The sequence below is a fragment of the Centroberyx gerrardi genome, chromosome 19 (genome assembly GCF_048128805.1).
Source record: "Centroberyx gerrardi isolate f3 chromosome 19, fCenGer3.hap1.cur.20231027, whole genome shotgun sequence".
In the NCBI taxonomy this organism is placed as follows: Eukaryota; Metazoa; Chordata; class Actinopteri; order Beryciformes; family Berycidae; genus Centroberyx; species Centroberyx gerrardi.
Window position 1 is genome coordinate 26,935,558 of NC_136015.1, and position 13,249 is coordinate 26,948,806.

General features: G+C 48.1%; 1 protein-coding gene across 1 annotated transcript; it reads right to left on the bottom strand.

Moving 5' to 3' along the window:
• Positions 1 to 1,466: 1,466 nt before the first annotated feature.
• Positions 1,467 to 13,004, bottom strand: pogza (pogo transposable element derived with ZNF domain a). The gene is made up of 11 exons (XM_078290207.1): positions 12,980 to 13,004; positions 12,246 to 12,361; positions 11,017 to 11,086; positions 10,296 to 10,491; positions 9,589 to 9,828; positions 8,048 to 8,260; positions 6,914 to 7,213; positions 5,771 to 5,968; positions 4,275 to 4,405; positions 3,512 to 3,680; positions 1,467 to 3,415 (listed from the first exon to the last, which is right to left on the bottom strand). Exons 1-11 carry the CDS (start codon positions 12,997 to 12,999, stop codon positions 3,233 to 3,235), a joined length of 1,836 nt encoding a protein of 611 aa, XP_078146333.1. The 5' UTR covers positions 13,000 to 13,004; the 3' UTR covers positions 1,467 to 3,232.
• Between the last annotated feature and the right edge of the window lie 245 nt (positions 13,005 to 13,249).

Here is a 13,249-nt window from a genome sequence, read left to right on the forward strand (position 1 = left end):
ATGTATGGATTACCATTACATGTTCTGCATCGAATACCAGTTTTATGATATTCAGTATTGATAATATATAACATGATATGCAATCTCAGATGTGTGGTAAGAAAAACAAGCAAAAAAACCAACATGGAATTTCACAGTGGAAACAATTCACAATTTCAGAATGGAATTGATGAATTCATTCATGAATTCACCTCGACCCTGGTGCACATCTATAAATTCTCGATGAGCAGTGGGTTTAACGGTTCAGAAAACTCACGGTTCGGTTCATATCACGGTTTTGGGGTTTCGGTTCGGTGTGGTATATAGGCCTATATCTGGTGCACTGGGCAGGGGAAGTACAATTGCAAATTCCAATTTATACAATGTTTCCTGAATGAAAATGTTTTCACTGAAAATTAAAGTCCAGTATAACTAAATCAACAGACTTTCTTTCAAAAGTAAAGTAAATGCTACTGACTCTTTGTTATTTTAACATAAAATATCCCTGCATTGTAGTCTATGTAGGCCAACAGCAACATAAATTGCAACATAAAATGCAACCTTCAGTGGCTTTACTCCAGGGCATCAACATAAAATGCAACTTAAATCATGAAATCATGAATCACTGAAATCTTCCACTACTGAATAGGGCTACAAATCTTTGCTATAAACAGTGCAAATAGTCATGCACGGGTAAACCCGAAACCCGCGGGTCCCGCAGGTGGGGCGGGTTGGAAAAAAAAACACCTGACCCTTCGCATCACTATGTTTTAGCGAGTTCAGACAGACACAGAGCAATAACTAAAACTGCCGCAATATCGACACGGAAGCCACAAAATCAGAAGTTGGTCAAATTGATCCAAATCGATTTCTAATGCGCCGATGTGCGCATCACGTCATGTTTGCCATTTGTCGATTCACAGACCAGCAGAGCAGCAGCAGCAGAGTCTGAAAGTGAAACTTAAAATTCCACAATTTGCTCCATAGGCTACTGCTGTGTTAGTAGGCTAATCCAGCTGTGATGTCATCGTAGATTGACATGCAATTCTGACAACTGATTGGACAGATACTCTCCAGGGAGATCGGACCCACGGGCCACCGTGGGTGGCGAACCGAAAGGTTTGGATTTTTTCGGTATCCGTTACACCCCTAATGAGCAGCATTTGTAAATGGAGAATAAGCTTCTTGCAACAGTACTAGCTCATGATGAGCTGCAATATACTCTCATTCTTTACATCAATTCATGTATGAATGAAAATATCCCATCTTCACCCACTGAAACAGGTCGAAGCAACATCACACTGGTGGAAAAATCCCGTCTCATCTGGTTTCTGCCTGTTTAGATCGTCAACAGAAGGTTCAGATACTGATCTTGGTATACTGACCCATCTTCCTCACATTCATGCTTTTTGGGGTTTACAATAAAATAAGTTAAATGACCACATCAATTATCTACTAGAAAAGCAACAAAGGAAATTTCACAGCCATCCAGTACAACGTCTCTTTATTTTCCTACCAAATATTACAGTCATTTATTTTCCAAATATAAAAAGTACCAAAGTCTATTTACAAAGCAAAGAGCAAAGTAAAATTCCCGAGGCAGGCTGCAGCTGCTGGAGCAGGGAGGCGTTTCACATCTCAGAGGCTGCAGTTCATTTCTTCAGAGAGAGTTTGGTCCAAACTGGAAGGAGTTTTAGAATAAAAACCTTTCATCAGACTCAAACTCAGCAAATCTGCACGCATCTAGTTTTTTGTTGAACTAAATCACTTTTTTTTTTTAAACAGTTTTAAAGTTCTAAAAGATTTATGACAAGAAAAACCAATGCAGAGGACGCTGCACTGCGGGACATAAGGCCACGACAGTCACATGGTGTCTGACAGTCTCCCTATTGAGTTATCAGATCATTGAACATATTGATATTGAAGCTACATGATGAGTCGGTCACATGAACATACGTCTGAGCTGCAGAGAAAACTGTACAGTACAAACTAAACGGACCCCTCCATGATTGGTACAGACCGGGTGCGGCCCGGGACTCGGTCCAGTCCTGCAACACCGACACCAAGAAGGTTCGGGTCGACGGCAGAAAAGCCAGAAAACAGCGTTCAGCTGAGGGAAGCGGCAGCAAACGGCTTCATGATCCCTGAGGAGACTGAAACCGTCCTGTAACTGAACTGTAACTGAACTGTAACTGAACTGTAACTGAACTGTAACTGAACTGTAACTGAACTGTAACTGAACTGCCACTAAATGCGTCCTGTCTTGACCTCACTGAGGCAGCCATGTTGGCTCCAGCATGCTGCTCCATGGCCGCTGTAAAAGAACAACTCCGACTTTTTGGGAGTTTGGGTCTCCTTACCCAATATGTGACGAGAGGATCGGCACCAAAACCTTCTGTGTGGTAGTTAGCTCTGTCTGGAGCGCATGCTAACACTAAAGTGTTAGCATGCGCTCCAGACGCGTTTTTGTGCTGTTGATTTGTAAACAGACTTCAGTGATGATGAAGACTGAGATTTTGTTTTCAGAAGTTATGAATCTACAGGCCAGAGAATTAAAAACAATAGTTCATCTTCATACTTTGGTTAATGCTAGTTGCCTACAATTACTGTATGCTAAGGCGTTAGCATGCTAACCAGACAGAGCTAACTACCAGAGACACACAGATGATTTTGGTGCAGATCCTCTCATCAGATATTAGGTGAGGAGACCGATGGGACAAACTTTCCCTCCAGTAACAGGAGACTGTTGGTGTTGGAGACGTTAGCGGCGCTGCAGCTGACACCTGCTGGTCCTGCAGAACAGCAACATGGTTCAACCTGCTCAGTCTGGACAGACTCGGTTGTAACTGCTGTTGGTCAGATGAGTCGCTGTCCTACAAACAGCAGGATGAACTCATGCTGCTTCAGAAGCACGGCCAGCCTTTGTTTTATATCTGAAGCATGAAGCAGATGCTGGTGCTGCTCCTGTTGCTCCTCCACAGCGCAGTCCACAATGTTTCCAGTGAAAATAAGGAGAGACAGAACCCGCTGCCGCCTTCCTCGGCAGGACAAAGTCAGTCAGAGAAAGCTGCAAGCAGAAGGTTCGTGGGACCGTCCCGTAACCGAAGGGTCACGGGTTCGATCCTCGCGACAGCCAGTGTGCGTGTTTCTCACCGCTGCGCCTCCTGCTGTGTGTCCACGAGCAACACACTGACGCTCTGGACGAGAATGAAGCGCGCTGCAGTGAAGGTCTGCGGCTCGGACTTCTTCTGCGTCACTTGTCCATCTCTCTCTCCTCGAAGCCGTGGAAAGACTCAAGGTCGCTGTCGCCTTCGAACAGCCGGCGCAGAGAGGAGGAGCTCTGCAGCGACACCTCCTGCTGCTCGTCCTCCTGCTGCTCGTCCTCCTGCTGCTCCTCCTCCTGCTGCTCCTCCTGCTGCTCGTCCTCCTGCTGCTCCTCCTCCCCCTGCTCCTCCTGCTTCTCCTCCTCCCCCTGCTCCTCCTGCTGTTCCTGCTTCTCCTCCCCCCCCTGCTCCTCCTGCTGTTCCTGCTTCTCCTCCCCCCCCTGCTCCTCCTCCATCACCAGCAGCAGCTGTACAGGTTCGTCCGGCTGGCTGTTGGCGTCCAGCGGGCGGATCAGAGCCTCGGTCAGATTTTGGATCAACCTGCCCGGCTCCTCCCCGTCCTCCTCATGCGGCGGGGTGGAAACCACGCTGAACGACCTGAAGAGTTACCATGGTGACAACAATTTTAATAATCAACTTAATAATGTGCTTCACAAACGTAATACAAAACACAGCAGTAAAACTGAATAAAAACACAAGGAAGGATCCAGAAAACAGAAGCAGAATATGATAAAAAAAAGATATAAAAGAGGACAGAACATCAACAGTTAAACAAAAACATTTTTGTTTTCCTTTTAAAAGGTTTTAGGAAGGTTAAGTTTAAGAAGGTTTTAATTCCTTCCACCACAGCAACGGCACTACTGAGAAGGGAAACATGGGGTACAGCAGAATTTAGCCAAATTCAAGAAGTGAAGTCCAAATGTTCGATAAGTTTTTATATTTAACAGTCCAAAGAAAAAAAGCTTTCAGCAGAGCCGCCTGCATTGGAACCGTAACTGGAACCAAAACATGAAAGGATGTGGAGCCAAAACTAAAATTACCTTCAATCTCTTCACTCAAAACTTCACTAAATGTCCTCGCATTCTACCAACAAATACCTTCTCCTGTAATGTCACTTCGGCTGTTTAAGACCTTTAAGTGCATAAAGTATAACCAATTTATCAGTGAGTGGTAGAATGAAGAGAGGCGGACCTGCGGAGGAGGTGCGGCGCGGCGCTCAGGGTGGAGGCCACCTCACTCAGCCAGCAGGCCAGAGTGAGAGCCAGCTGGTCCAGACCCAAACCCTCCGCCCCGCCCCGGGACAGGAGCTGGGTCCAACAGGCCTGGAGGGGGGGGGGTGGGGGGGAGAGAGGTCTGTGTTAGCTCAGACTGCAGATGGATGGAGGTCTGGAAGTTTCTGACAGGCAGACAGACAGGCAGGCAGACAGGCAGACAGGCAGACAGGCAGGCAGACAGACAGGCAGACAGGCAGACAGACAGACAGACAGACAGACAGACAGACAGACAGGCAGACAGACAGGCAGACAGGCAGACAGGCAGACAGGCAGACAGGCAGACAGGCAGACAGGCAGACAGACAGGCAGACAGACAGGCAGACAGACAGACAGACAGACAGGCAGACAGACAGGCAGACAGGCAGACAGGCAGACAGGCAGACAGGCAGACAGACAGGCAGACAGACAGGCAGACAGGCAGACAGACAGACAGACAGACAGACAGACAGACAGACAGGCAGACAGACAGGCAGACAGGCAGACAGGCAGACAGGCAGACAGGCAGACAGACAGGCAGACAGACAGGCAGACAGGCAGACAGACAGACAGGCAGGCAGACAGGCAGACAGACAGACAGACAGGCAGACAGGCAGACAGGCAGACAGAGAGACAGGCAGACAGACAGACAGGCAGACAGGCAGACAGACAGGCAGACAGGCAGACAGACAGGCAGACAGGCAGACAGGCAGACAGAGAGACAGGCAGACAGACAGGCAGACAGGCAGACAGGCAGGCAGACAGGCAGACAGGCAGACAGACAGACAGGCAGACAGGCAGACAGGCAGACAGACAGGCAGACAGGCAGACAGGCAGGCAGACAGGCAGACAGGCAGACAGACAGACAGGCAGACAGGCAGACAGACAGGCAGACAGGCAGACAGGCAGACAGGCAGACAGGCAGACAGAGAGACAGGCAGACAGACAGACAGGCAGACAGGCAGACAGACAGGCAGACAGGCAGACAGGCAGACAGGCAGGCAGACAGACAGGCAGACAGGCAGACAGGCAGACAGACAGACAGGCAGGCAGACAGGCAGACAGAGAGACAGGCAGACAGACAGACAGGCAGACAGGCAGACAGGCAGACAGAGAGACAGGCAGACAGACAGGCAGACAGGCAGACAGGCAGACAGACAGGCAGACAGGCAGACAGGCAGACAGGCAGACAGACAGACAGACAGGCAGACAGGCAGACAGGCAGACAGGCAGACAGGCAGACAGGCAGGCAGACAGGCAGACAGGCAGACAGACAGGCAGACAGGCAGACAGGCAGACAGGCAGACAGGCAGGCAGACAGGCAGACAGGCAGACAGACAGGCAGACAGGCAGACAGACAGACAGACAGGCAGACAGGCAGACAGGCAGACAGGCAGACAGACAGGCAGACAGACAGGCAGACAGACAGGTGTGTACCTGCAGGAACTCGCGGAGCACCGGTGTGATGCAGACGTCCAGCGGCTGCAGGCGGCAGCAGCAGCTGATGGGGATGACGGCCGGGACGCTGAGGCTGTTCAGGCCGGTGAGGAACGAGTCCTGCAGGTGTCCGCGGTGCGTGTCGACGATCAGCAGGGAGCGGCCGCCGCTCTGCGCCGCCACACGGGGGCGCCACACCTGCGGGGGAGACGGGAAACCAAACTCGACACCTTACATCACAACGTTCTCCCTCAGTTACACCTGGTCTCAAAATGCAATCTGTGTCTGGACTTTCTAACCAGATGATAAACTCATTGTGCCATTACATTAGAAATGGTTAGAGGGGCACCGATCCATCGGCCGATAACGATATACAATAATGTCATATTTAGTTTGGTTATCGTCCGACGCAACAGTGGAGCAGCTTCCATCCGTTTTGAGGCAGATGATGATCGTTTGGAGGCCGATTCTGTTAGAAACATCCAGCTGGCCGCTAAAATACTGAAAATGGCTAGTGAATTTTGGAAACTAGATTTCAGTTTTCAGATTTTAGTTTTGTTTCCTTTCCTTTGCACTTGAGTTCAGTAATGTTTTGCTAAAGTACAGGTTAAACTCTGATGGTACGTTCACATTAAAGGCTACAAAAGCTACAAACCAGTCTGGTGTACCGAGCCACGCTGTCGTTAACGGAGCGGAAAAGTGTTTCCTGGGTGTTTGGTTGACGGGTCATGTTGTCGTCACGTTGGTGCAGCAACTAAAAATGTCATACTGTCATAGTTTTGTTTTTGTCTTGTTTTTATTTTATTTGGCAAATGATCCTTCTTGTTAATTGAAATCAGTAAATAATAAAGTAAATATAACTACCTTGCCGTCCCTCTATGATGATTGGTTTGTGCTTTGCCGCATAATCAGATTGTATAAAAAAAAAGTTGAAGCAGCTTAACTTCAGTTTCTAGCTTCCACTGAAAATGAATGACTTCCTGTTGCTTTGCAGCCTGAAACCTGAACGCACCGTTACACACATCTCAAATCAATCAAGTATAGCATTAAGTCGATCAACCGTTCCCGCTGCGGTCCTCGTGCCGACTCCTTTCCGACCTGCGTGAGACAAAGACATCAGTTTAAAGTACAAAGCAGGCGGACCTTGTTGAGCCAGATGTCGAGGCGCTGCTGGTCTGTGAAGCCTTCGGGTCGAGCCTCCAGCCAGACGTTGTCAGGAAACCCCTCCGGGACGAGGGGCGGCCGGCCTCTGAAGAACAGCACGGGGGGGAAGAAGGTCCCGTCGGCCAGTCCGGACAGGACCACGTCGAACAGCGGGCTTTCGGACGTCCCGAACAGCCGGAAGGCCGACGGGTTCTGAGCCGCAAACTCGTCCGGGTCGACGAAGACGGACAGCTCGTCCATGGCGCCGATGGAGCGAGGCTGCAGCTCCTTACTCTGGATCTGTTCACACAGCAAGAACCACACACACCGTCACTCACCCATCCAGTGGAAATGGACATGCTGTTGGTGTTGATGCAGAGACATTTTGACAGCTGAAGAAGTGCGATTCATTCTGACAGAAACACCGCACAGAGCAGAGTCAGGAATCTGTGGAGGTTCCAGGCAAAAATGTCTTTGCAGGTTCATAAAATACCTGTGAAATAGTTTGTCTGTCTGTCAGCCTGTCTGTCTCTCAGCCTGTCTGTCTCTCTCTCTCAGCCTGCCTGTCTCTCTCTCAGCCTGTCTGTCTCTCTGCCTGTCTGTCTCTCTCTCAGCCTGTCTGTCTCTCTCTCAGCCTGTCTGTCTCTCAGCCTGTCTGTCTCTCTCTCTCAGCCTGCCTGTCTGTGTCTCAGCCTGTCTCTCTCTCAGCCTGTCTGTCTCTCTGCCTGTCTGTCTCTCTCTCAGCCTGCCTGTCTGTCTCTCCACCTGTCTGTCTCTCTGCCTGTCTGTCTCTCTCTCTCTGCCTGTCTGTCTGTCTCTCAGCCCGTCTGTCTCTCAGCCCGTCTGTCTCTCAGCCTGTCTCTCTCTCAGCCTGTCTCTCTCTCAGCCCGTCTGTCTCTCAGCCCGTCTGTCTCTCAGCCCGTCTGTCTCTCAGCCCGTCTGTCTCTCAGCCTGTCTCTCTCTCAGCCTGTCTCTCTCTCAGCCCGTCTGTCTCTCAGCCCGTCTGTCTCTCAGCCTGTCTCTCTCTCAGCCTGTCTCTCTCTCAGCCCGTCTGTCTCTCAGCCTGTCTCTCTCTCAGCCTGTCTGTCTCTCAGCCCGTCTCTCTCTCAGCCCGTCTGTCTCTCAGCCTGTTACCTGTCGGTAGAGGAAGCGGGTGAAGATGCGGCTGCTCTCGTAGACGTTGCGCGGCAGCCTCCTGCGGCCGGCGGCTCCGCGGGGGCGGGGCTGCAGGCCGAGCTCGTGGCGCAACATGAGGTGCACGGCCCAGCGGTAACACTCCAGCAGCTCACTGTCCTCTCCCAGCGCCTCCGCCGCCGTCTGGAGGAGACTCTGCTCACTGAGGCTCAACTGGGGGAGGGGGGGGGGGGATGAGAAAGAGGGCGGGAGAGAATTAGGGAATGTGTGTGTGTGTGTGTGTGTGTGTGTGTGTGTGTGTGTGTGTGTTGACATGTATCATTGTCTATTTGAATTGTCCCCCAGCCACAGTGACTAGTTAATCCCAAAATGAACCTGCTTCTTTCACTATTTGATCAGCTAACTAGAATAACAGAATAACACTCCTAGGGCTGGGTATCGGTACTCGATACCTTTAAGGTATCGACCGAAATAACCCAGTACCAAGTAGTATCGAAACTTCTCCAGTCAAACGATACGAGTCGGCAGTTCAGCGTGCCGAGATGCCACCAAAACGTAAAAAAAAAAGGAATCGAATGAAGTACTCTATTGGTATCGGTGTCACTTTAAGGGTACTGGTATCGGTACTGGTATCGTCATTTTTTAAACGATACCCAGCCCTAAACACTCCAGATGATGGCTGGTTGGTTAACTGCAAGTCAATGTAAAAAAAAAAAAATTACTAATACATTCATTCTCGTGTGTGTGTGTGTGTGTGTGTGGGGATAATAACTAGTAACCTAATTTTTGTTACTGTGACCATTGCGATAAACGTGGACTTGTTGGGAGTCTGAATAACAAACACAAAACAAAGTCAATATTTTACATAAATATTTGACAGATGTTCTACAGTCTTGCATTAAAACATGTTTTAATAAGTACAGATCCTGTACAGACCCAATTCAATTCAATTAAATTCAGTGCACTGAAGCACTGCTACACAGTTATTGGTTAAATAATCCCACTAACGTTACTTAAATACAAGGTATCGTTACCTGCTGTTAACATTTGTAGGGCAGCAGAAGAGTTATCAGGTTACCGTTTCCTTACTAACACAGGAGAGTTTCACTTCCGTTTTCTCAGCAGGAGACTGTTGACCTGAGCACAGTGCTGCTGGTCTGCTGTCTGTGCATCTCCGCATGACAGACATGACGTTACATCAGGACCATGACCGATTCAGATCAATTTCTATACACTGACCAACTTTTGATTTTGTGCTTATGTATTGGATACACAGTCAAAGACGCCCTCTACAGGCCATCTGAGGAAGCGACTCACTAAGCGACACGCGACTGACTGACCGACTGAAAAGAGAAATGTCTTGTGATTGATCTGTTAAATTAGATTTTAAGTAATTGAAGCAATTTACAGTACTGGTTTTAATCTTAATAATTATCGGGATAATATTGTAAATCGAGATAATTTGGGACAAGATAATCGCACTATGAAATTTTCATATCGGCACAGACCTGTGTGTGTGTGTGTGTGTGTGTGTGCGTTACCTGCTGCTCCCTCTGGCTCAGCACCCACTCGGCGATGCGGTCGGTGCTCCAGCTCCACTCCCTGCCGCTCCGCCGCCGCTCCTCCTGCAGCGTCCAGGACTGGATGAGAGCCGGCGGCGTCTCAAACCGAGCGGCGGCCTGAGGAAGACCGTTACACAGAGAGAACAACACCGCCGACAACTGGAACACCGACAGCTGACCGGGAGGAGACCGCGCCGCTGTGACCGCCTCCTCTACATACTGGAGGAGAGGAGAGGATTCATGTCAAGGCAGAACAAATCAAGAGTCCAGTATCAATTTAATATCTTCAAGAAAACTAAATATCTAGGACTTTTCAATGCAATATGGTTTTAATAGGATAAAAACTTGGTAAGAGCATCATGTATAATAACATATTATAATATATTAATAATTATGATTCAATAATTTCAACTAACCCTAACCCAATAAATTCAATCATTCTGTACAAATTCAGAAAACAGCATTTAAAGTCAGTTGAACAAGTTAAAGTCAAGTCTCAAGTCTTCTCTTCATGCATCAAGTCAAGGCTCAAGTGATTCAAACTGTGATGAGTGTTTTGTCCAGCAGGTGTCACTGCTGGACCCCGAGTTCATCACCGCTTCTGTCTCAATGAAAATCAACACATATATAATGGGAGTTTTGGTGATGAAATATCAGCGTCAGTTTAGCCGCGGCCTCCTCCTCACCTCTTCGGGCGGGGGGCGGGGTCCCAGGAACTTGATGGTCATGGCGGGGGAGGAGCAGAGCGGGGAGGGGGAGGTGAGGGGGCGGACAGACAGCTGGGTGGAGGGGGTGCCGGAGGGGAGCAGGTGGATGGGGATGAAGCCTCCGGCCCGACCGCCGGAGCTCCGCCTCCCCGGCAGGGAGGGTGCTGACACAACACTGGGGTGGGGTGGGTGGGGGGGGGGGGGGGGGGGGGGGGGGGGGCAAGCAAAAGAAAAAAAGAGCAAGCAAAGGAATGAATGTTTAAAAACAAAACAGAAATAAAAACAAAGGAAAACAAAAGAAAGAAATGTGCTGATGCTTTCCCACGTATTAATATCTGTTTTATAATAATAGTAAATGTATTTGTATAGCACCTTTCAAGCATCGAGCACAAAGTGCTTTTCTAGAAGAAAGATAAAATACAAAAACACAAAGGATTCTACTGCGGCAGCCTTGTTTTTGTATTGATTAGTTGTTGCAGAGCGAGGGAAGGAGGGAAAAGACAGAAAAGGTTTAAAAAATGTGATGAGATCTACCAGGAGCCGTCTCTTTTCCGATTTAAAAAGAAAATATATGAGCTTATTTCAAAGACTGTCAGTATGAATCGTGTCCAGCAGGCGGTCGGCAGGTCTGAAGTCTGATCCGGTTCAGTCTGCTGCCGCCGGCGCCGCGGTCCGACCCGGCCGGTGAAAACCTCGTTACCTGTGTGGTTTGTGTGTCGACGGTCCTGCTGCCTTCACCAGCTGCTTCCCAGCAACACCGACACCCAGATCTGGAACAGCAGACAGCAGCCAATAAGAGCCAGCATTCATTCATCTGGTGTGTGTGTGTGTGTGTGTGTGTGTGTGTGTGTGTGTGTGTGTGTGTGTGTGTGTGTGTGTGTGTGTGTGTGTGTGTCTGCTGTGTTAAATATCCGTTTTGAGTTGAGTGTTTTCATCTCCTCCAGGAAATAATCCTCAAAAACACTTTGCTGTCACATCCATGGCTTTTTATTCAGGCCGTTTTTGTTAGCATTTGCATTTCCATAAAGTTTGTATTTTAAAAACAAAGAAAAAATAAGTAAATGTTAAAAAAATCGAACTACATACAGCAACTGAAGTAAATGTCACTGGTATGTTGCTGCAGAAAATTTCAGCAGGTTTGTTGGAACAGAAAAAAAACAATTCTTCACACACCGGCCGCCACTCTGACCGTCTGTGATTGGTCTATAAAAAACATGACAGGTTTCTGGTTTCCCTTGGTTACGGCTACCTCTTTGATGGAGTGTAAATAAACAATATGAAGAGAGTAAACAGCATTTTATACTTTAATGAGAACAGCGTCTCTGCAGGTGTTGGAACCTGCTAAAAGATCTCAACTTGGCATCGAGTCTACGCAGAGTCGTGCGCTCTGATTGGTCGATCATAGAGGCGATCGGCTGCTCCGACACATCCCGTTCCTCCGGCTGTGTTGCTATAGCGGCGTCCGTGTTTGTTTTTACCGGTGATTGTCGTCACGTCTGCTTCCTGTTCCTCTCTTCTTCTATGTTTCTTTTTGGTGCGATATTATTATCTTTTTAAACACTGCCTCCGTGTGTTCGGGATTTCAACAACATTCTACTCCACATCAACGCAGAAGTATAAAAACGTAAATGTAAGCGCCGCCGCACTGTTTACATTCCCGCTTTACGTTACGTTTACATAAGACAATAAAATGTGCTTAATTCTGCTTCTGTTTCAGACTGGTTTGTACACCGCCGCCTTCAGTGTGTGAGTGATGTGGCGAAAGGAGAGAGCAGAGTGTGGTGTTCACACACACACACACAAACACACAGAAACACACACGCACACACAATGATGAGTTTACTGAGAAACCAAACCTGGCCCATGTGATCTGACTGGCTGTTTAGTGTCACACTGAACTGAACTGAAGTGACCTGAAGCGTCAGTTACCGCTGTGTGGGGCGGAGCAGCCTCGGTGCTCCGGACGCTCTGCCAGGTGGTTCGCCATCATGTCTCCTGTGCTGGTCGAGAACAGACAGGACACACACCTCAGCCTCTGCAACAGCCTGAAACACACACACACACACACACACACACACACACACACACACACACACACACACACACAAAGCAGGTTGGTTCTGTGCAGACGTTTTGTTCTGCCTGCAGTGATAATCCTAAATCTTTGGGGAGATGTTGTGGTCTCCAATGTTAGAGCTGGGTGAGAATTAAATGATATTCTGGTCTGTCAGTGAATCACATGGTGATGATCTGGTGATTTTGTGAAATCATGACACAGTTCTGCTGCTGAACTGATGAGAACAAGCTGAATTTATTTAAAAACTCTGACAGAATGAGATATGACAGGAATATAATTTGAAAATGTCAGACATCACAGCTAACATCACCATTCAGTTCAATGGGATGAACATTCATTTGATTATTTAACGTGATTCTGATATGTGAACCATATTGAGATATATATCTATATTTAAAACAATCCTTATGAATATTGATTTCAACCATATCGACCAGCTCTAATGTTAGTTTTGATAACTGAGGAACAAAAGTACTTTGCTGCCTGATCGAACAGCAACATCTTGACTATTTTTAACTACAGAGAAATAGTTCAGTGTTGCCAAAATTACTCCATTATACTGTATGGTGCAGTATTTAAACAGTACCTTGGGTAGGACTGGTACATGGTGCAGTATTTAAACAGTACCTTGGGTAGGACTGGTACATGGTGAGTATTTAAACAGTACCTTGGGTAGGACTGGTACATGGTGCAGTATTTAAACAGTACCTTGGGTAGGACTGGTACATGGTGAGTATTTAAACAGTACCTTGGGTAGGACTGGTACATGGTGCAGCATTTACACAGTACCTTGGGTAGGACTGGTACATGGTGCAGTATTTAAACAGTACCTTGGGTAGGACTGGTACATGGTGAG